At 43.8% G+C, this 23,132-nt stretch overlaps 1 protein-coding gene across 4 annotated transcripts in view; it reads left to right on the forward strand.

Moving 5' to 3' along the window:
* LOC139748724 (microphthalmia-associated transcription factor-like) overlaps positions 1-23,132 on the forward strand; it is a 232,105-nt gene that overhangs the window by 56,188 nt on the left and 152,785 nt on the right. For all 4 annotated transcript variants that reach the window (XM_071662092.1, XM_071662090.1, XM_071662089.1 and 1 more), the window contains exon 2: positions 12,254-12,599. In XM_071662092.1, the coding sequence (XP_071518193.1) occupies positions 12,254-12,599 (346 nt within the window). The remainder of the gene's footprint in view (positions 1-12,253; positions 12,600-23,132) is intronic.

Below are 23,132 nucleotides of genomic sequence, written 5' to 3' on the forward strand. Positions count from 1 at the left end.
TGTGTGTGTGATGTATATAGACGGGAGTGGAGGGGTGGGGTTGTATTAATACAGGCCAGTGCCACCTTACAGCAGTTTGGAGCCAGAAATGTTGTGATGGAGAATATCTGGTTGTGTTTATGATATATAACCTTGGACGACAGACTCCAATTCTGCCAGGAAACCGCTTGTTTCACAATGGGTCCTGCCTGGCCCTGTGACGGAACGTAGCGCAGGCTAAGAGCTGCAAATATATATATATATATATATATATATATATATATATATATATATATATATATATATATATGTGTGTGTGTGTGGGTATGTGTATCAAAGTGTGCGTTCATATGCACTTTGCGACAAAGTATAAAAAAAAAAAAAAAAATATATATATATTTTTTTTTTTTTTTTTTTTTTTTTATACTTTGTCGCTGTCTCCCGCGTTTGCGAGGTAGCGCAAGGAAACAGACGAAAGAAATGGCCCAACCCCCCCCCCCCATACACATGTACATACACACGTCCACACACGCAAATATACATACCTACACAGCTTTCCATGGTTTACCCCAGACGCTTCACATGCCTTGATTCAATCCACTGACAGCACGTCAACCCCTGTATACCACATCGCTCCAATTCACTCTATTCCTTGCCCTCCTTTCACCCTCCTGCATGTTCAGGCCCCGATCACACAAAATCTTTTTCACTCCATCTTTCCACCTCCAATTTGGTCTCCCTCTTCTCCTCGTTCCCTCCACCTCCGACACATATATCCTCTTGGTCAATCTTTCCTCACTCATTCTCTCCATGTGCCCAAACCATTTCAAAACACCCTCTTCTGCTCTCTCAACCACGCTCTTTTTATTTCCACACATCTCTCTTACCCTTACGTTACTTACTCGATCAAACCACCTCACACCACACATTGTCCTCAAACATCTCATTTCCAGCACATCCATCCTCCTGCGCACAACTCTATCCATAGCCCACGCCTCGCAACCATACAACATTGTTGGAACCACCATTCCCTCAAACATACCCATTTTTGCTTTCCGAGATAATGTTCTCGACTTCCACACATTTTTCAAGGCTCCCAAAATTTTCGCCCCCTCCCCCACCCTATGATCCACTTCCGCTTCCATGGTTCCATCCGCTGCCAGATCCACTCCCAGATATCTAAAACACTTCACTTCCTCCAGTTTTTCTCCATTCAAACTCACCTCCCAATTGACTTGACCCTCAACCCTACTGTACCTAATAACCTTGCTCTTATTCACATTTACTCTTAACTTTCTTCTTCCACACACTTTACCAAACTCAGTCACCAGCTTCTGCAGTTTCTCACATGAATCAGCCACCAGCGCTGTATCATCAGCGAACAACAACTGACTCACTTCCCAAGCTCTCTCATCCCCAACAGACTTCATACTTGCCCCTCTTTCCAGGACTCTTGCATTTACCTCCCTAACAACCCCATCCATAAACAAATTAAACAACCATGGAGACATCACACACCCCTGCCGCAAACCTACATTCACTGAGAACCAATCACTTTCCTCTCTTCCTACACGTACACATGCCTTACATCCTCGATAAAAACTTTTCACTGCTTCTAACAACTTGCCTCCCACACCATATATTCTTAATACCTTCCACAGAGCATCTCTATCAACTCTATCATATGCCTTCTCCAGATCCATAAATGCTACATACAAATCCATTTGCTTTTCTAAGTATTTCTCACATACATTCTTCAAAGCAAACACCTGATCCACACATCCTCTACCACTTCTGAAACCGCACTGCTCTTCCCCAATCTGATGCTCTGTACATGCCTTCACCCTCTCAATCAATACCCTCCCATATAGTTTACCAGGAATACTCAACAAACTTATACCTCTGTAATTTGAGCACTCACTCTTATCCCCTTTGCCTTTGTACAATGGCACTATGCACGCATTCCGCCAATCCTCAGGCACCTCACCATGAGTCATACATACATTAAATAACCTTACCAACCAGTCAACAATACAGTCACCCCCTTTTTTAATAAATTCCACTGCGATACCATCCAAACCTGCTGCCTTGCCGGCTTTCATCTTTCGCAAAGCTTTTACTACCTCTTCTCTGTTTACCAAATCATTTTCCCTAACCCTCTCACTTTGCACACCACCTCGACCAAAACACCCTATATCTGCCACTCTGTCATCAGACACATTCAACAAACCTTCAAAATACTCATTCCATCTCCTTCTCACATCACCACTACTTGTTATCACCTCCCCATTTACGCCCTTCACTGAAGTTCCCATTTGCTCCCTTGTCTTACGCACCCTATTTACCTCCTTCCAGAACATCTTTTTATTCTCCCTAAAATTTACTGATAGTCTCTCACCCCAACTCTCATTTGCCCTTTTTTTCACCTCTTGCACCTTTCTCTTGACCTCCTGTCTCTTTCTTTTATACTTCTCCCACTCAATTGCATTTTTTCCCTGCAAAAATCGTCCAAATGCCTCTCTCTTCTCTTTCACTAATACTCTTACTTCTTCATCCCACCACTCACTACCCTTTCTAAACAGCCCACCTCCCACTCTTCTCATGCCACAAGCATCTTTTGCGCAATCCATCACTGATTCCCTAAATACATCCCATTCCTCCCCCACTCCCCTTACTTCCATTGTTCTCACCTTTTTCCATTCTGTACACAGTCTCTCCTGGTACTTCCCCACACAGGTCTCCTTCCCAAGCTCACTTACTCTCACCACCTTCTTCACCCCAACATTCACTCCTCTTTTCTGAAAACCCATACTAATCTTCACCTTAGCCTCCACAAGATAATGATCAGACATCCCTCCAGTTGCACCTCTCAGCACATTAACATCCAAAAGTCTCTCTTTCGCACGCCTGTCAATTAACACGTAATCCAATAACGCTCTCTGGCCATCTCTCCTACTTACATAAGTATACTTATGTATATCTCGCTTTTTAAACCAGGTATATATATATATATATATATATATATATATATATATATATATATATATATATATATATATATATATATATATATATATATATATTGATGTAGTGAAGATGCCAGAAAACCTGTTCAAACAAAATCAGAAATGATTAGTTACGAAGAGAAATATAATAACTCCATGACTATGTTTATGAAGGAAAACTGGTTGCATCCCGTTTTTCTTTTTTTAATATACACAACAAAGATCTTACTCACCGTTGGTGGTATAATTTGTAGTGATGATGTTTCTATAACTTTGTAGTGATGATGTTGATGTCTTAACATACTCGCATCTTCCCTATTCTCTCGTGTGTCCACTTTACTGCCCAGCCCTTCCAAACACTTAAGTCGTTCCCTCTGATGTATCAACTGCATCGTTAGGAGTGCCTGTGGGTTTTATAGGTGGTTAGGTAGTTACTGGATGAAGGGTGGTTCAAGGCGTGGCGTCTGCTGTCTTGCCAGTGTGATGTAACGAGTTAAATTTAGCTGTTCAAATTGGCAAGGTCAACCAGGACACTGTAGAATCATCTTTGAATAATATTGCTGCTGATATATATATATATATATATATATATATATATATATATATATATATATATATATATATATATATTATATATTATGTATTCCTATGAGTCCACCGGGGGGGGGGGGGGAAATGAAACACGATGAGTTTCCCTAGTGCACTTTCGTGTCATAATCACATCATTAAGGGAGACACAAGAGGGAGGAATATAACAGTCACTTTACCCAATGGCGTCGTAGCTTCGTCTCTTCGTTGTATATCAACTGACTGTTATATTTCTCTCTTGTGTCTCCCCTGATGATGTGATTATGACGCGAAAGTGCACTTGGCAACTTATCGTGTTTCATTTTCCCCCTAAGTGGACTCATAGGAATATATATATATATATATATATATATATATATATATATATATATATATATATATATATATATATATATATATATCGACTGAATTATTGTAATTTATTTACACCGTTTCTGTAATATTTTAAGGTTTGTTTGGAAACGATTGTAAAGTCTTCCTTCCAAAACACATGAATTGTAATAACACACACACACACACACACACACACACACACACATACACACACACTCACACATACACACATTTTTCGTTTAACTCAAAAGAAAGGAAGATGTTGGTAAAAGAAAATGGGCAGAGAAGTGGTTACTTGCTTTAATGGGAATTCGAAGACGTTGAAATGAGTGGAAATCTTATTTTTTGTCGTTGGAGATTGACCCTTAGATACTAATGGTCTATGACCAGGTTATCTGCTGGAGGACAGTATACATGGGAAGGACAGATAACACAAGACCCTGATGGTCTATGACCAGGTTATCTGCTGGAGGACAGTATACATGGGAAGGACAGATAACACAAGACCCTGATGGTCTATGACCAGGTTATCTGCTGGAGGACAGTATACATGGGAAGGACAGATAACACAAGACCCTGATGGTCTATGACCAGGTTATCTGCTGGAGGACAGTATACATGGGAAGGACAGATAACACAAGACCCTGATGGTCTATGACCAGGTTATCTGCTGGAGGACAGTATACATGGGAAGGACAGATAACACAAGACCCTGATGGTCTATGACCAGGTTATCTGCTGGAGGACAGTATACATGGGAAGGACAGATAACACAAGACCCTGATGGTCTATGACCAGGTTATCTGCTGGAGGACAGTATACATGGGAAGGACAGATAACACAAGACCCTGATGGTCTATGACCAGGTTATCTGCTGGAGGACAGTATACATGGGAAGGACAGATAACACAAGACCCTGATGGTCTATGACCAGGTTATCTGCTGGAGGACAGTACATGGGAAGGACAGATAACACAAGACCATGATGGTCTATGACCAGGTTATCTGCTGGAGGACAGGGTGTCTATCCTTCGTCCCTCGTCCATATAGATGGAGAGAGACGTGTGAAGGATAGACGAGAGAAAGGAAGAGGATAGAAAACGTGATGTGGGTAGGTGAAGCAGTAAGAGGCCCATGTGAATGGGATGTTGGGGTACACCTGCCTTGACAACACTGGAGTACAGGGGTGCCAAGGTATTGCCCTAGTTTAACTCTCTCTCTCTCTCTCTCTCTCTCTCTCTCTCTCTCTCTCTCTCTCTCTCTCTCTCTCTCTCTCTCTCTATCTATCTATCTATCTATCTATCTATGTGTCTCTTTATCCATCCATCTATCTAACACTTTATCTGTATATCTATCTATCTATCCATCTCTCTCTCTCTCTCTCTCTCTCTCTCTCTCTCTCTCTCTCTCTCTCTCTCTCTCTCTCTCGTCATTCATTGAGAGAGAGGATTGCTTTAGTGCCTCCCATCCACTTGTTCTTCGTCCCATCCGCTACAGCAGTAGAACACGATCACGTGGAGAACTTTTCCTTCCGAAGAACATAACATTGGAGCGAAGAGAACGGGAATAGGCCGTCATAGAAAACTGGAGGCGGGTCGACACGTTAAGGGTTAATATTAAGTAAACAAAGAGGTGGAATATGTCGCCCCTGCGATTTATTCTAAGGAAAAGATTTATATATATATATAAACAAAATTTATATAAAAAGAAATAATAGGGAAAAAAAATTGTGGAATAAATTAACGCAATGTGGACTTTTGGTCTAGGTGTCAGGGTTGCCAACGTTAGTAACAACCCGTGACGTGTATGTATGTGTGTGTTCGCAGTGTTACCAATGACCCTGACCCACTCCCTTCTCCCAGCTTGACCTGGCGCTGTCATGCGCGCGCGCGCACCCCCCACACCCTCTGACATTGTCATGCAGAGCTTAATCCGTACCCAAAGCTTGACACTTCGTCATGCCAAAGCTTAGTCTGACATTGGACTGCATTTAACCAATTCTTCTAAGCTTATTATCTTCGTGAAGTTTAGCCTGGCTTTAAGCTGTGGCAATGCCTTCTCAAGCTGGATTTTCATGGATATTGCCTCAGCTTGAGCTGAATATTAAACATCATGAAAGCTTGACAGCATATCCTGGGAAAGGATGTATATAATTATTTATTGTAATTTGTCGCTGTCTCCCGCGTTAGCGAGGTAGCGCAAGGAAACGACGAAAGAATGGCACACACACACACACACACACACACACACATATATATATATATATATATATATATATATATATATATATATATATATATATAGATAGATAGATAGATATTGTATCTCCCCTGATGTGATTATTACACGAAAGTGCACTTGGGAACTTTTCGTGTTTCATTTTCCCCCTAAGTGGACTTTTTAATTTTCCAAAAGAAGGAACAGAGAATTGGGCCAGGTGAGGATATTCCCTCAAAGGCCCAGTTCTCTGTTCTTAATGCTACCTCGCTAACGCGGGAAATGGCGAATAGTTTAAAAGAAAAAAAAGAAAAGATATATATATATATATATATATATATATATATATATATATATATATATATATATATATATATATATAATGCCTTGTAACGCGACATTTATGCAAATTTCCCATTTTTAAAAAAGAAAAATATTAAAAGCGCCAAAAATATATAATTCGTATATTGAACCATAAATAATGAATTAAGTAAATAAAGCTGCTTTATATTTTAGCTAGGCTTCTAGAAAAACGCCTCTATATATTTTCGTTATTTGAAATAAGGAGAGGAAAATAGCTAGGCTTTAAAAAAAAAACGCCACTATAGAGCTAGGCTTCTAGAAAAAGGCTCTATATATTTCGTAATTTGAAATGAGAGGAAATAGCTAGGCTTTTAAAAAACGCCTCTATAGAGCTAGGCTTTTAAAAAAACGCCACTATAGAGCTTGGCTTCTAGAAGAATAACGGTGCTGTATAGAGCTAGGCTTCTAGAAAAAATGCCTCTATATATTTTCGTAATTTAAAATAAGGAGAGAGAAATATTTTACTCATTACTTTAGTTATTATTATTATTATTATTATTATTATTATTATTATTATTGTTTTCCCTCTCGTGTGAAGCGATGCCAAGTGTTCATACATATATATAGACGACTGCTGTCTACACCAACATAGCTTAACCTAGCCGAGGTGGAGTGGCGTGTAGCCTAGCTTAACCTAGCCGAGGCGGGGTGGCGTGTAGCCTAGCTTAACCTAGCCGAGGCGGGGTGGCGTGTAGCCTAGCTTAACCTAGCCGAGGCGGGGTGGCGTGTAGCCTAGCTTAACCTAGCCGATGCGGGGTGGCATGTAGCCTAGCTTAACCTAGCCGAGGCGGGGTGGCTTGTAGCCTAGGTTAACCTAGCCGATGTGGGTTGGCGTGTAGCCTAGCTTAACCTAGCCGAGGCGGGGTGGCGTGTGGCCTAGGTTAACCTAGCCGATGCTAGCTGTAGTCTACCCTAACTTAGCTTTTAGCTCTGGCCGGTAGGCTAACTTAGGCTCGGTTTATGCTGTTTGGTCCAGCTTAATAGCTTTAGCTGTGGTTCCTAGGATAGCCTAACCTAACCTAGCCTTTGCTGATGGAGCCTAGGATAGCCTAACCTAGCCTTAGCTGATGGAGGCTAGGATAGTCTCACCTAACCTAGCCTTTGCTGATGGAGGCTAGGATAGCCTAACCTAACCTAGCCTTAGCTGATGGAGGCTAGGATAGCCTAACCTAACCTAGCCTTAGCTGATGGAGGCTAGGATAGTCTCACCTAACCTAGCCTTAGCTGATGGAGGCTAGGCTAGCCTAACCTAACCTAGCCTTAGCTGATGGAGACTAGGATAGCCTAACCTAACCTAGCCTTAGCTGATGGAGGCTAGGCTAGCCTAACCTAACCTAGCCTTAGCTGATGGAGGCTAGGATAGTCTCACCTAACCTAGCCTTAGCTGATGGAGCCTAGGATGGCCTAACCTAACCTAGCCTTAGCTGATGGAGGCTAGGATAGCCTAACCTAACCTAGCCTTAGCTGATGGAGGCTAGGATAACCTAACCTAGCCTTAGCTGATGGAGACTAGGATAGCCTAACCTAACCTAGCCTTAGCTGATGGAGGCTAGGATAGTCTCACCTAACCTAGCCTTAGCTGATGGAGGCTAGGATAGTCTCACCTAACCTAGCCTTAGCTGATGGAGGCTAGGATAGCCTAACCTAACCTAGCAGGAGCCAAAGCTGTGTTGCCCAAACTAACCTAACCTAGCCATGCTCTCGAAACTAGTTTAACATAGCAGTGTCCAGTTTAACCCAGCTAAGGCTGGTGTAGTGTGTGTTGAGCAATATTGCATACCCCATGGAACACGACGGTACGACCCTGTACGACAACGGTACGACGCTGTACGACAACGGTACGACCCTGTACCACCGGTACGACCCTGTACGATAACGGTACGACGCTGTACGACAACGGTACGACCCTGTACCACCGGTACGACCCTGTACGACAACGGTACGACGCTGTACAAGGGTACAACAGTGGTACGACGCTGTACCACAACGGTACGACCTCCGAGCTCGTACGACGGTCGTACCCTACCGTGTTACAAGGGTCGTACGTACCGCCGTACACCCCACCCACCCCCCCTCTCCAGGTCGTACATCCGTGCACAAGGGTCGTTCACAAAGGGAAGGTGTGTGACGGAAGGCAACGACCGGTGTGGGTGCGTCACAAACCCCGCCATACTGAGCCTACAATTTTGGCCAGGGAGAGGGAAATGGCGGCCGCGTTACACCTCCTAGGACACACACACACAAACCCTCACCTCAAGCTTATATTACCCCTTTTCAACCTCTCATCAAGCCATATTATAGTTATAGATGAATTAGATATAGATTTTGAGATGATTTGATACATATGGTTGTTATTAAGAGTGAGAAACGGGGAGGAATTATTCGTAAATAAGGACTGGGGTTGGGAGAGGCGCTGGGAAAACTAGTTCCTCCGCCGCCGCCCGCCCCCCGCGCGCGCGCGCCAGCCATGTTAAATGGCGAACCGCGCCGGGAATTCTTCTTCAAAAGCCATAAACAACCTGCCAAGACCTGGCTCTCTCTCTCTCTCTCTCTCTCTCTCTCTCTCTCTCTCTCTCTCTCTCTCTCTCTCTCTCTCTCTCTCCTTTCCCCTCCCCCCCCACCCCCACCCCTTTCTAAACACCCCATCGAATGACGTCAGAACTCGTTAAATATTTTGGCGATTGGCGAACGCAATGAGAATCGCCCCTAAAGTTAACTCTCTCTCTCTCTCTCTCTCTCTCTCTCTCTCTCTCTCTCTCTCTCTCTCTCTCTCTCTCTGTGGCCAAATGAATGTATTATTTATTCCTCATTTTCCACAACGTGTTATTCAAATTGTTTCGTGGTTTTTGTTTTTTTGTTTTTTTGTTTTCCTTTGTCTTTAAGCAACATGTGGCGCCATTGTGGGATCTGGCTCCAACCCCTTGTTAAGGGGGGGGCGCGGGGAGGATCAGCGAATTTATTATTATTATTATTATTATTATTATTTATTATTATTATTATTATTATTATTATTATTATTATTTATTATCATTATTATTATTATTATTGTTATTAATTTTTGACTCGAGCGTTGAAGGTTAGGGTCAAAAAAAATGGGGAGGGGGGGGGGAAGACACAGAAAATGGGGAGGGGGGGGAGGCAAGACACAAAAAAAAAACAATAAAGAAAATGGGGTAAGGGAGTAAGGGTTGGTGACTGTATTAGTTAGTATCCGTCGTGTTTAAGGGGGGGGGAGGGGGTGTGTCGTTCTAAGGAAGCCATACCGTCGTGCTCAAGGGGTTGAATGAGGGGAAGGGTGAGGGGAAGGAAGGGATGGGTTGAAGAGGGGGGGAAGGAGGTGGGCATATAGTGATGATGTAATGTTTTTGTAAGGTCTTTGCGCCTGGGTAGGTGACCAGGCGACGCGCTACCACGCCCAGGACGGTAACGGCGTCCGGAAATATAAGACGAGGTTGTCCACTGTCCACACACACACACACACACACACACACACACACACATATATGGTCTATCTCGTAGGGTTTTTTATAAGGGATTTTCGGCCCTATATCCAGTGTCTCTCTCCATGACGTGTGTGTATATATATATATATATATATATATATATATATATATATATATATATATAAGGTTATTAGGTACAGTAGGGTTGAGGGTCAAGTCAATTGGGAGGTGAGTTTGAATGGAGAAAAACTGGAGGAAGTGAAGTGTTTTAGATATCTGGGAGTGGATCTGGCAGCGGATGGAACCATGGAAGCGGAAGTGGATCATAGGGTGGGGGAGGGGGCGAAAATTTTGGGAGCCTTGAAAAATGTGTGGAAGTCGAGAACATTATCTCGAAAAGCAAAAATGGGTATGTTTGAAGGAATAGTGGTTCCAACAATGTTGTATGGTTGCGAGGCGTGGACTATGGATAGAGTTGTGCGCAGGAGGATGGATGTGCTGGAAATGAGATGTTTGAGGACAATGTGTGGTGTGAGGTGGTTTGATCGAGTGAGTAACGTAAGGGTAAGAGAGATGTGTGGAAATAAAAAGAGCGTGGTTGAGAGAGCAGAAGAGGGTGTTTTGAAGTGGTTTGGTCACATGGAGAGAATGAGTGAGGAAAGATTGACCAAGAGGATATATGTGTCGGAGGTGGAGGGAACAAGGAGAAGAGGGAGACCAAATTGGAGGTGGAAAGATGGAGTGAAAAAGATTTTGTGTGATCGGGGCCTGAACATGCAGGAGGGTGAAAGGAGGGCAAGGAATAGAGTGAATTGGAGCGATGTGGTATACCGGGGTTGACGTGCTGTCAGTGGATTGAATCAAGGCATGTGAAGCGTCTGGGGTAAACCATGGAAAGCTGTGTAGGTATGTATATTTGCGTGTGTGGACGTATGTATATACATGTGTATGGGGGTGGGTTGGGCCATTTCTTTCGTCTGTTTCCTTGCGCTACCTCGCAAACGCGGGAGACAGCGACAAAGTATAATAAAATAAAAAAAATAATATATATATATATATATATATATATATATATATATATATATATATATATATATATATACACACGACCCAGCTTACGACCCAACATACGACCAAATATACGAAAGCGTACGAACCCAACATACGACCTAACGTAAGACCCAACGTACGACCCAACGTACGACCCAACATACGACCCAACGTACGACCCAACGTACGACCCAACATACGACCCAACGTACGACTCAGCGTACAACCCAACGTACGACTCAACATACGACCCAGCGTACGAGAAAACGTACGACCCAACGTATGCTCCAGCGTACGACCCAACATATTCATGTGTGTGTACTGCATGACTTCATCATATAACTTACATATAGTAGTTACTGTAGATATGTTTTAGGGTCCTTCCCTACATATAGTAGTTACTGTAGATATGTTTTAGGGTCCTTCCCTACATATAGTAGTTACTGTAGATATGTTTTAGGGTCCTTCCCTACATATAGTAGTTACTGTAGATATGTTTTAGGGTCAGGGAAGGGAATTTTTAAGGGTCAGGGAGGGGATTTTAAGGGTCAGGGAGGGGATTAAAAGGGTCAGGGAGGGGATTTTAAGTCAGTGAGGGGTTTTAAAGGGTCTGAGGATATTTTAAGGGTTAGGGAGGGGATTTTAAGGGTCAGGGAGGGATTTTAAGGCTCAGGGAGGGGATTTTAAGGGCCTGATGAGATTTTAAGAACCAGAAAGGGGATTTAAAGGGTCTAAGGTATTTTAAGGGTCAGTTAATTAGATTTTAAGGTTAAGTCAGTGAGGGAGATAGGAAGATGTTTATCATCTGCCCACATATATATATATATATATATATATATATATATATATATATATATATATATATATATATATATATATATATATTCCTATGAGTCCACTTTGGGGGAAAATGAAACATGATAAGTTGCCAAGTGCACTTTCGTGTCATAATCACATCATCATCAGGGGAGACACAAGAGAAGAATATAACAGTCAGTTGATATACATCGAAGAGACGAAGTATATCAACTGACTGTTATATTTCTCTCTTGTGTCTCCCCTGATGACGATGATGTGATTATGACACGAAAGTGCACTTGGCAACTTATCATGTTTCATTTTCCCCCAAAGTGGACTCATAGGAATATCTTGGATCACGCGCAAAATTGTGATCCTTTCCAACATAAAATGTATATATATACATTCATATATGACGCGTCTAACGCTTTTCTCCCCTCTCTCTCTCCCTCTCTCTCTCCCCTCCCACTGCAACAGCCCCCCCTCCAACGTGAAGGTTCTGCCCACCACGTCAAGGACGCAGCTGAAGCAACAGCTGATGCGTCAACAGCTCCAGCAACAGCAGGAGGCCAGGGAGAGGGACGCCTCCCGCATACAACAACAACAACAACAACAACAACAACATATACAACAACAACAACAACAACATATGCAGGAGATGCAGCAGCAGCAGCAGCAGCTGATGCAACAACAACAACAACAACAACAACAACAACAGCATCAACAACAACAACAACAACAACAACAACAACAACAACAACAACAGGAAGGCATCGCGATCCCCACAGCTGTGCCGTCTGATGTCCCACCGCAAGTACTGCAGGTGAGAGTTAGGGAGAGGGAGTGAGAGGTAAGGAGAGGGAGTGAGAGGTAAGGAGAGGGAGTGAGAGGTAAGGAGAAGTAGGGAGAGGGAGTGAGAGGTAAGGAGAGGGCGTGAGAGGTAAGGAGAAGTAGGGAGAGGTAAGGAGAGGGAGTGAGAGGTAATGAGAGGTAGGGAGAGGTAAGGAGAGGGAGTGAGAGGTAAGGAGAAGTAGGGAGAGGGAGTGAGAGGTAATGAGAGGTAGGGAGAGGTAAGGAGAAGTAGGGAGAGGGAGTGAGAGGTAATGAGAGGTAGGGAGAGGTAAGGAGAGGGAATGAGAAGTAAGGAGAGGGAGTGAGAGGTAAGGAGAGGGAATGAGAGGTAAGGAGAAGTAGGGAGAGGGAGTGAGAGGTAATGAGAGGTAGGGAGAGGTAAGGAGAAGTAGGGAGAGGGAGTGAGAGGTAATGAGAGGTAGGGAGAGGTAAGGAGAGGGAATGAGAAGTAAGGAGAGGGAATGAGAAGTAAGGAGAGGGAGTGAGAGGTAAGGAGAGGGAGTGAGAGGTAAGGAGAGAGAGTGAGAGGTAAGGAGAGAGAGTGAGAGGTAGGGAGAAGGGGATGAGAGGTAAGGAGAAGTAGGGAGAGGGAGTGAGACGTAGGGAGAGGGAGTCAGATGTAAGGAGAGGGAGTCAGAGGTAATGAGAGGGAGTGAGAGGTAGGGAGAGGTAAGGAGACGGAGTGAGAGGTAGGGAGAGGGAGTGGGGGGGGGAGGTTAGGGTAGTCAAGAGCAGGGGGAGGGTGGGTGATGATAAAGGTGGGAGAGAGAGAGAGAGTGAGAGAGTGAGAGAGAGAGAGAGAGAGTGAGAGAGAGAGAGAGAGAGAGAGAGAGAGAGAGAGAGAGAGAGAGAGAGAGAGAGAGAGTCAAACATTAATCTATTTGAACTTGGTGGTTACATAAGGCTGGAAATGGTATGGAAGTATGTGGTGGTTACGACTTTACGACCCCTTGACCACGACGGTATACGACCCTTGACCACGACGGTATACGACCCTTGACCACGACGGTATACGACCCTTGACCACGACGGTATACGACCCCTTGACCACGACGGTATACGACCCTTGACCACGACGGTATACGACCCTTGACCACGACGGTATACGACCCTTGACCACGACGGTATACGACCCTTGACCACGACGGTATACGACCCTTGACCACGACGGTATACGACCCCTTGACCACGACGGTATACGACCCCTTGACCACGATGGTATACGACCCTTGCGCACGACGAGACGACCTCTTAAACAAAATGACCCCTGGGTCTGACGACCCTTGCTGGTCAGGTCAAAGGGCCAGGCCATCATATCACAAGAGTCGTACCCCTAACGACCGAATTGGGGTCGTACCACCGTCGTGTTTAAACTAGCCTTGGGAATGGACGCTTGTGATGGCTTTAAAAATATTGATATATAATTGTGCTATCCATGTTGAACGAGGCCTTATATGGCCTATATATATGTGTGTATGTATATGTATGTATACTTTGAAATGTATGGGTATGTATATGTGCGTGTGTGGGCAGGTTGGGTCATGTATGTATATATGTGTGTGTGGTGGGGTGGCGGCGTGAATGGATGAAGGCAGCATGTATGAATGTGTGTATCTGTATAAATGTCTATGTATGTGTATGTATATGTATGTATACTTTGAGATGTCTAGGTATGTATATGTGCATGTGTGGGCGTTTATGTATATCCATGTGGGCGGGTTGGGCCATTCTTTCGTCGGTTTCCTTGCGCTACCTCGCTAACGCGGGAGACAGCGACAAGATATAATAAATGAATAAATGGATATATATATATATATATATATATATATATATATATATATATATATATATATATATATATATATATAGGGACAAGGCCTTTTTTTTAAATGACAGAAACAAAGTCATTAAATGCCGTATGTCGGTGGTCGGGCTTCATACAGAGGTGAGTTTAAATGGCTCGTCTCGCGTTTTTTGTTTTCTTTCTTTTTCGTTTTTTTTCTTTTAGCGACAGAATTCGTTAGTAGGCGAGGGGGGGGGGGGGTGAGGCCAGCGCATGTAAACAACATCAACAGGGCAGGAATATATATAGCTTTGATAGCTTGGCCCTGATGGTCCACTATAGCTTTGATAGGTTGACCCTGATCGTCCACTATAGCTTTGATAGCTTGGCCCTGATGGTCCACTATAGCTTTGATAGGTTGACCCTGATCGTCCACTATAGCTTTGATAGCTTGGCCCTGATGGTTCACTATAGCTTTGATAGGTTGACCCTGATGGTCCACTATAGCTTTGATAGGTTGACCCTGATGGTCCACTATAGCTTTGATAGGTTGACCCTGATCGTCCACTATAGCTTTGATAGCTTGGCCCTGATGGTTCACTATAGCTTTGATAGGTTGACCCTGATGGTCCACTATAGCTTTGATAGGTTGACCCTGATGGTCCACTATAGCTTTGATAGGTTGACCCTGATCGTCCACTATAGCTTTGATAGCTTGGCCCTGATGGTTCACTATAGCTTTGATAGGTTGACCCTGATCGTCCACTATAGCTTTGATAGGTTGACCCTGATCGTCCACTATAGCTTTGATAGGTTGACCCTGATCGTCCACTATAGCTTTGATAGGTTGACCCTGATCGTCCACTATAGCTTTGATAGGTTGACCCTGATCGTCCACTATAGCTTTGATAGGTTGACCCTGATCGTCCACTATAGCTTTCATAGGTTGACCCTGATCGTCCACTATAGCTTTGATAGCTTGGCCCTGATGGTTCACTATAGCTTTGATAGGTTGACCCTGATCGTCCACTATAGCTTTGATAGCTTGGCTCTGATGGTTCACAATAGCTTCGATAGCTTTGCCTTGATGGTCCATTATAGCTTGGCCCTGATGGTTCACAATAGCTTTCATAGCTTGACCGTGATGGTCCACTATAGCTTGGAAAAACTTTGCCCTGATGGTCCACTATAGCTTGGAATAGCTTTACCCTGATGGTCCACTATAGCTTTGGGATAGCTTGGCCCTAATAGTCTCTCTTAGCTTGGATGATGTCATGTCAAATACAGTGTGAGCTGAGGTGTTGTCATGTCAGCTCAGAATAGCACAGACTCCTGTCATGTCAATATGTTTAGCTGGTATACTGTCATGTCGCCCCTGACATTACATGACACATGTCAACCAATGTATTAGTTGCTGTCATGTGAGTACGATAATAATGGTGTCATGTACGATAATTTGCTGTCATGTCAGTAAGATAATAATGGTGTCATGTACGATAATCTGCTGTCATGTCAGTATGATAATAATGGTGTCATGCACGATAATCTCATGTCATGTCAGCACGATAATAATAGTGTCATGTACGATAATTTGCTGTCGTGTCGGTACAATGATAATGGTGTCATGTACGATAATCTCATGTCATGTCAGTACGATAATGATGGTGTCATGTACGATAATCTGCTGTCATGTCAGTACGATAATGATGGTGTCATGTACGATAATCTCATGTCACGTCAGTACGATAATAATGGTGTCATGTACGATAATCTCATGTCATGTCAGTACGATAATAATGGTGTCATGTACGATAATCTCGTGTTATGTCAGTATGATAATAACGGTGTCATGTACGATAATCTCATGTCATGTCAGTACGATAATAATGGTGTCATGTACGATAATCTCGTGTTATGTCAGTACGATAATAATGGTGTCATGTACGATAATCTCATGTCAGTACAATGATAATGGTGTCATGTACGATAATCTCATGTCAGTACAATGATAATGGTGTCATGTACGATAATCTCATGTCATGTCAGTACGATAATAATGGTGTCATGTACGATAATCTCGTGTTATGTCAGTACGATAATAATGGTGTCATGTACGATAATCTCATGTCAGTACAATAATAATGGTGTCATGTACGATAATCTCATGTCAGTACAATGATAATGGTGTCATGTACGATAATGTCATGTCAGTACAATGATAATGGTGTCATGTTAATACGTTCAAACTGGCCTTATATTCTCAGACATTTTCATGAGCCTTTATCTCTTATCAGTAGTAACTGGAGTCTTCCATGACCATTTCTCTTATCAGTAGTAACTGGAGTCTTCCATGAGCCTTTATCTCTTATCAGTAGTAACTGGAGTCTTCCATGACCATTTATCTCTTATCAGTAGTAACTGGAGTCTTCCATGACCATTTCTCTTATCAGTAGTAACTGGAGTCTTCCATGAGCCTTTATCTCTTATCAGTAGTAACTGGAGTCTTCCATGAGCCTTTATCTCTTATCAGCAGTAACTGGAGTCTTCCATGACCCTTTATCTCTTATCAGTAGTAACTGGAGTCTTCCATGACCCTTTATCTCTTATCAGTAGTAACTGGAGTCTTCCATGAGCCTTTATCTCTTATCAGCAGTAACTGGAGTCTTCCATGACCCTTTATCTCTTATCAGTAGTAACTGGAGTCTTCCATGAGCCTTTATCTCTTATCAGCAGTAACTGGAGTCTTCCATGACCCTTTATCTCTTATCAGTAGTAACTGGAGTCTTCCATGAGCCTTTATATCTTATCAGTAGTAACTGGAGTCTTCCATGACCATTTCTCTTATCAGTAGTAACTGGAGTCTTCCATGAGCCATTATCTCTTATCAGTAGTAACTGGAGTCTTCCATGACCCTTTATCTCTTATCAGCAGTAACTGGAGTCTTCCATGACCCTTTATCTCTTATCAGTAGTAACTGGAGTCTTCCATGACCCTTTATCTCTTATCAGTAGTAACTGGAGTCTTCCATGAGCCTTTATCTCTTATCAGCAGTAACTGGAGTCTTCCATGACCCTTTATCTCTTATCAGTAGTAACTGGAGTCTTCCATGACCCTTTATCTCTTATCAGTAGTAACTGGAGTCTTCCATGAGCCTTTATCTCTTATCAGTAGTAACTGGAGTCTTCCATGAGCCTTTATCTCTTATCAGTAGTAACTGGAGTCTTCCATGACCCTTTATCTCTTATCAGTAGTAACTGGAGTCTTCCATGAGCCTTTATCTCTTATCAGCAGTAACTGGAGTCTTCCATGACCCTTAATCTCTTATCAGTAGTAAAGATAAAAGGAGTCTAGGGTATCAGCCGATGCGATATCGTACTTAAATGTTTGTGTTATCGTACATGGAGACAAGATAGATAATACGAGAATTTCCAGTGATTTGGGAATTTGATATCGATTCCAGCCGAGTTTTAAGATAAGGAAATTTTTTTTATTCATTTAAATACTGGTATGTTAGTATTTATTTAGAATAATATGCAAATATGAGGAGTTTGAGAAAGGCATTGGAAGACGACATTGCCTGGCGACGAGGGTGTGAGGTGCCCGGGGTACGATAACGATCCTTACACCTCGGGTTACGTCTTTCTCTCTCTTGGCCCTGACTAATGGCGTATTTTGGGCGAACTCCCGAGTATTTTAGGATGGTTTTTTTTTTTCCTGTTAACCTCCCCAAGACAGCCGAGGTTGGGGAGAAGGATGACCCACATCTGACACTCCCCCAGGGTGATTAATGTACTACTGGCGAATTAGGCAACTCGGCGTCATTATTTTCCCGCCTTTGTGGAGGAAGTTCAGTTAATCACCCCCTTTATATTCACCTCTCTCTCCTCAAACCCTTTAATAAATACTCGGAAAATGGGTCCATAAATCATTTATTCGTCTCCCTTCACCCCTTAAGGGCTTGGCCAACCCCTCAAAACCCCCCCTTAAAGGTTATCCAAATACGAGTGGGTGTTTATTGAGGTTCCTCCAACCTCAGTTAATCACCCCCTTTATATTCCCCTCTCTCTCCTCAAACCCTTTAATAAATACTCGAAAAATGGGTCCATTAATCATTTATTCGTCTCCCTCCACCCCTTAAGGGCTTGGCCAACCCCTTAAAACCCCCCCTTAAAGGTTATCCAAATACGAGTGGGTGTTTATTGAGGTTCCTCCTCCCTCCTCCTCCTCCCTCCCGGGACCTTCATGGTTATCTAGAATATTCTAGCCAGGTTTTGGGCCGCTTGGCTCTAGCCCATGGCGGCTAGAGGGTGGGCTGGCGGGCGGGTGCCAAGTGGGCGTCTCACCCGCTGCCAAGATCTTTTATGACTGATTCTTCGGCAGGAGGAATGCCCGCTGGCCGCCGCCATGATCATCATCATCATCTTCTTCCCGCGTCTCTTTTGTCTCTATCGCCATCTTGCTTTTCCTCCTCCTCCTCCCTCCCTCTCACGCCACGTTGCCACATGTCACAAAACCACATGGGACATTAACCGGTTATCCTACCCTTTAACCGAATGACCGACCCGTTGACTCGTTAGGTGAACCGGTTGTTAAGTTTTGAGTAAGTTCTTCCCCCACCGTGTCGTCCGTGAGCTGGTTCAAATACCTGTTGCTTCATCGAACTGTTAACACCTCGCCATGGCCGCCTGAAGTGTTGCCAAGCAGCCATTTTTTTTTTTTTTCACCCCTTGTGTCACGAATTCTTTTCCCAGTGGACACGTTTTCGTGCAGATCCGACACCCTTTCGTTGTCACCTCTGGTCCTCCTTGAAATATAAATGTACGAGTTTTTATTTTGTCATTAATTATAAATTTCCATTTGAATGCGCAACGGCTGTGTGTGTGTGTGTGTGTGTGTGTGTGTGTGTGTTTTGGTGATTAAGGGTCATTGATGACGTAGTGAAGGTAACAGATCGTCTCGTTCATTTATTAAATCAAGGGTCGTTACACTGAGTGAAGTGTGTGATAAATGAGTTGATCAGGGAAAGCCATTTAAAAGTGTTTATATTTAGCCTCCCTTAACTTGGCTCCATCCAGTAATGGCGGATATAAATACTTGACCATATTGACCTACGAACATAAACAACCCTTGATAAATCACTCTAGTTAACACTCAGTTAATTAATTTCATGTCCTGATCAATTAATAAATGTAATGTTCGTTAGAAATCGGCGAGTATAGTAAATTATAACGGACTTAGGTCAAAATTAAGGTTATTTTAGTTCAAATTAAGACATCTAAAATGTCTTTTTGTCCAAATTAAGACATTTTAAATGTCTTTTTGTCCAAATTAAGATATCTTAAATGTCTTTTTGTCCAAATTAAGACATCTAAAATGTCTTTGTCCAAATTAAGACATCTAAAATGTCTTTTTGTCCAAATTAAGACGTCTAAAATGTCCTTGTCCAAATTAAGACATCTTAAAGGTCTTTTTGTCCAAATAAAGACATTTAAAATGTTTTTTGTCCAAATTATGACATTTGAAATGTCTTATTGTCCAAATTAAGACATCAAATATGTCTTTTTGTCCAAATTAAGACATCTAAAATGTCTTTTTGTCCACAACGTGTATGACGCAGGTGGATTTGGTGCGGGTGTTTACTGATGAGGCGACACTGAACAAGCCGACGCTAACGAGCCACTTGGGTAGTTATAGATAGACCCAGGGGCGATAATGATTGGCCTTTTTTTTTAATGGCGTTTGAGGGCATTTCTTTCGTAGCCATTTAATTGTAATTTAATTGTATATTTTAAAATTGGTTGTGTAAGTTGTAATATTAATCCTTGATAGATTAATGGAAAGAAAATGTGATTAGGATTAACCTAACGATTGTACCGTGTTCAGTTACATTAGATTATGAACTACTTAATTGCCGTCATGTTGGATTAGATTATTAACTACTTAATTGCTGTCGTAACGTGTTGGATTAGATTATATTATTAACTACTTAATGTGTTGGATTATATTAGAGTATTAACTACGTAATTGCTGTTGTATCGTGTTCGATTACATTAGTTTATTAACTACGTAATTGCTGTTGTATCGTGTTGGATTACATTACTTAACTACTTAATTGCTGTTCTATCGTTGTAGATTGAATTATATTGTAAATTAATTGCATTGGACTTCATAGAAAACGAAAGGAGAATTATATTTAGCCAAGGCTCAGTCTTGCACCCATTTGCTCTTGAACATCTCCCGTTTTCTACTTTTGAAAAATTATATAATTTTTTTAAAAATTAATGTAATTGACATAATTTTTATGGAATGTAATTTTCACAAGGAGTATTGACATGAGGTAGAGAGAAATTGCCCTTTTAACCCCTAATTATTAAACGTAATTTTAAAAGAGAATTTGAAGAATTGGACGGCGAGACTGGATTGACAGACTGGTAGAAAATGGGTTGTGTGTGTGTCTTTATCTCTCGTGAGATGGTAGAAAATGGGTTGTGTGTGTCTTTATCTCTCGTGAGATGGTAGAAAATGGGTTGTGTGTGTGTGTGTCTTTATCTCTCGTGAAATGGTAGAAAATGGGTTGTGTGTGTGTGTCTTTATCTCTCGTGAGATGGTAGAAAATGGGTTGTGTGTGTGTGTGTCTTTATCTCTCGTGAGATGGTAGAAAATGGGTTGTGTGTGTGTGTGTCTTTATCTCTCGTGAGATGGTAGAAAATGGGTTGTGTGTGTCTCCTTATCTCTTGTGAGAGAGGAATGGAAAATGGGAGGAGGTGGAGGTATTTGGCTGTGGGTTCAAAGGGCCGGGATGTACATGGTTGACCTTGTGAGACAAGGTCACAGTGCCTGGTTGTACCCGGTGATCCCCAGGTGGAACAAGGTGGTTGTTGGCAGCCTAACAACCTCATCCACCCTCCTACATCTTGGTCACTCCACTACTCCACTCTGTACAGTCCTTACGCTACTCTCCACTGTCATCCTACGCCACTCCACTCCACAGTGACCCTCTACACTCCACTCTGACCCTCCACACTCCACTCTGACCCTCCACACTCCACTCTGACCCTCCACACTCCACTCTGACCCTCCACACTCCACCCTGACCCTCCACACTCCACCCTGACCCTCCACACTCCACTCTGACCCTCCACACTCCACTGTGACCCTCCACACTCCACTCTCTCCTCAGCGCCACCCTGACCCTTCCACACTCCACCCTGCCTCTTCACACTCCACCCTGCCTCTCCACACTCCACCCTGCCTCTTCACACTCCACCCTGCCTCTCCACACTCCACCCTGTCTCTCCACACTCCACCCTGACCACCCTCCACACTCCACCCTTACCCCCCACCCCACACTCCACCCAAACGCTCCACATTCCACGCCAAAACCACACCGCCCATTCTCCACCCCCTCCCAAGCGAGTCACGCCTTTCGGGCGATAAGGCAGTAGGAAGCCACGAGATTTCCTGCCTTATGGCCTGAGCACGCGCCACACCCTCCCCCCTCCACCTCACCCCTCCACCTCACCCCCTCCGCGCGCACGCGCGCGCCGAAACCCCATACCTCAAGCCGACCCTGGCTCGCTTGCGCACGCGCGCTGGCTGGCTGCGTGACGTCACTAGAGGGTTCCGACGTCACGCATGTCCCTTATGACGTCACGAAGGCGCGTCAATACGGGTTGGTTCCACTGTGTAACCAGCCGTAACGGGCGGTTGTGATAGCCACGTGTGAGGGGTTGTAGGGTTGTGCCATGTTAATGGTGGTTATGCCACTTTCTGTCCAGTGAATGATGATAGAAGAGTTGTGAGGGGGAGGAGGGGTTGTGGTTGTGGAGGTGGGGGGTGTGGGGTTATGATTGTGGTTGTGGAGGTGGGGGGTGGGGGTTAAGACTGTGGTTGTGGTTGTGGAGCGAAGGTGGGGGGTGGGGGGTTAAGACGCTGGTTGTGGTTGTGGTTGTGAAGGTGGGGGGTGGGGGGTTAAGACGCTGGTTGTGGTTGTGGAGCTAAGGTAGGGTGGGGGTTGACTGTGGTTGTGGAGTGAAGGTGGGGGTGGGGGTTATGATTGTGGTTGTGGAGCGAAGGTAGGGGTTAAGACGCTGGTTGTGGTTGTGGGGGGCATAACCCAGAGCAGAGGAGGGGGTTGTTGTGGGGCAGCGACGCGTGTTGTGGGGTTGTTGTGGGGCAGCGACGCGTGTTGTGGGGGGGGCGACGCGTGTTGTGGGGGGGGGCGACGCGTGTTGGGGGTTGTAGTTGTGGTTGTGGGGTTGTTGGTCATATATAACCTCACCATATAGGAATCCAGGTCATAGGACCTGACCTGGCCATCCTTGGCTGGCGGCCGTAGGAGGGAGAGGAGGGGGGGGGGGCTGTACAGCTGACCTGGACACCAAAAAGGTGACCTGGATACCAAGGAAGGTGACCTGTACACCATAAAAAGTGACCTGGATACCAATGAAGGTGACCTGGACACCATAAAAGGTGACCTGGATACCAAGTAAGGTGACCTGGACACCAAAAAAGGTGACCTGGATACCAAGTAAGGTGACCTGGACACCATAAAAGGTGACCTGGATACCAATGAAGGTGACCTGGACGACATAAAAGGTGACCTGGATACCAATGAAGGTGACCTGGACGACATAAAAGGTGACCTGGATACCAATGAAGGTGACCTGGACACCATAAAAGGTGACCTGGATACCAATGAAGGTGACCTGGACGACATAA

The sequence above is a fragment of the Panulirus ornatus genome, chromosome 5 (assembly GCF_036320965.1).
Source record: "Panulirus ornatus isolate Po-2019 chromosome 5, ASM3632096v1, whole genome shotgun sequence".
NCBI lineage: Eukaryota > Metazoa > Arthropoda > Malacostraca > Decapoda > Palinuridae > Panulirus > Panulirus ornatus.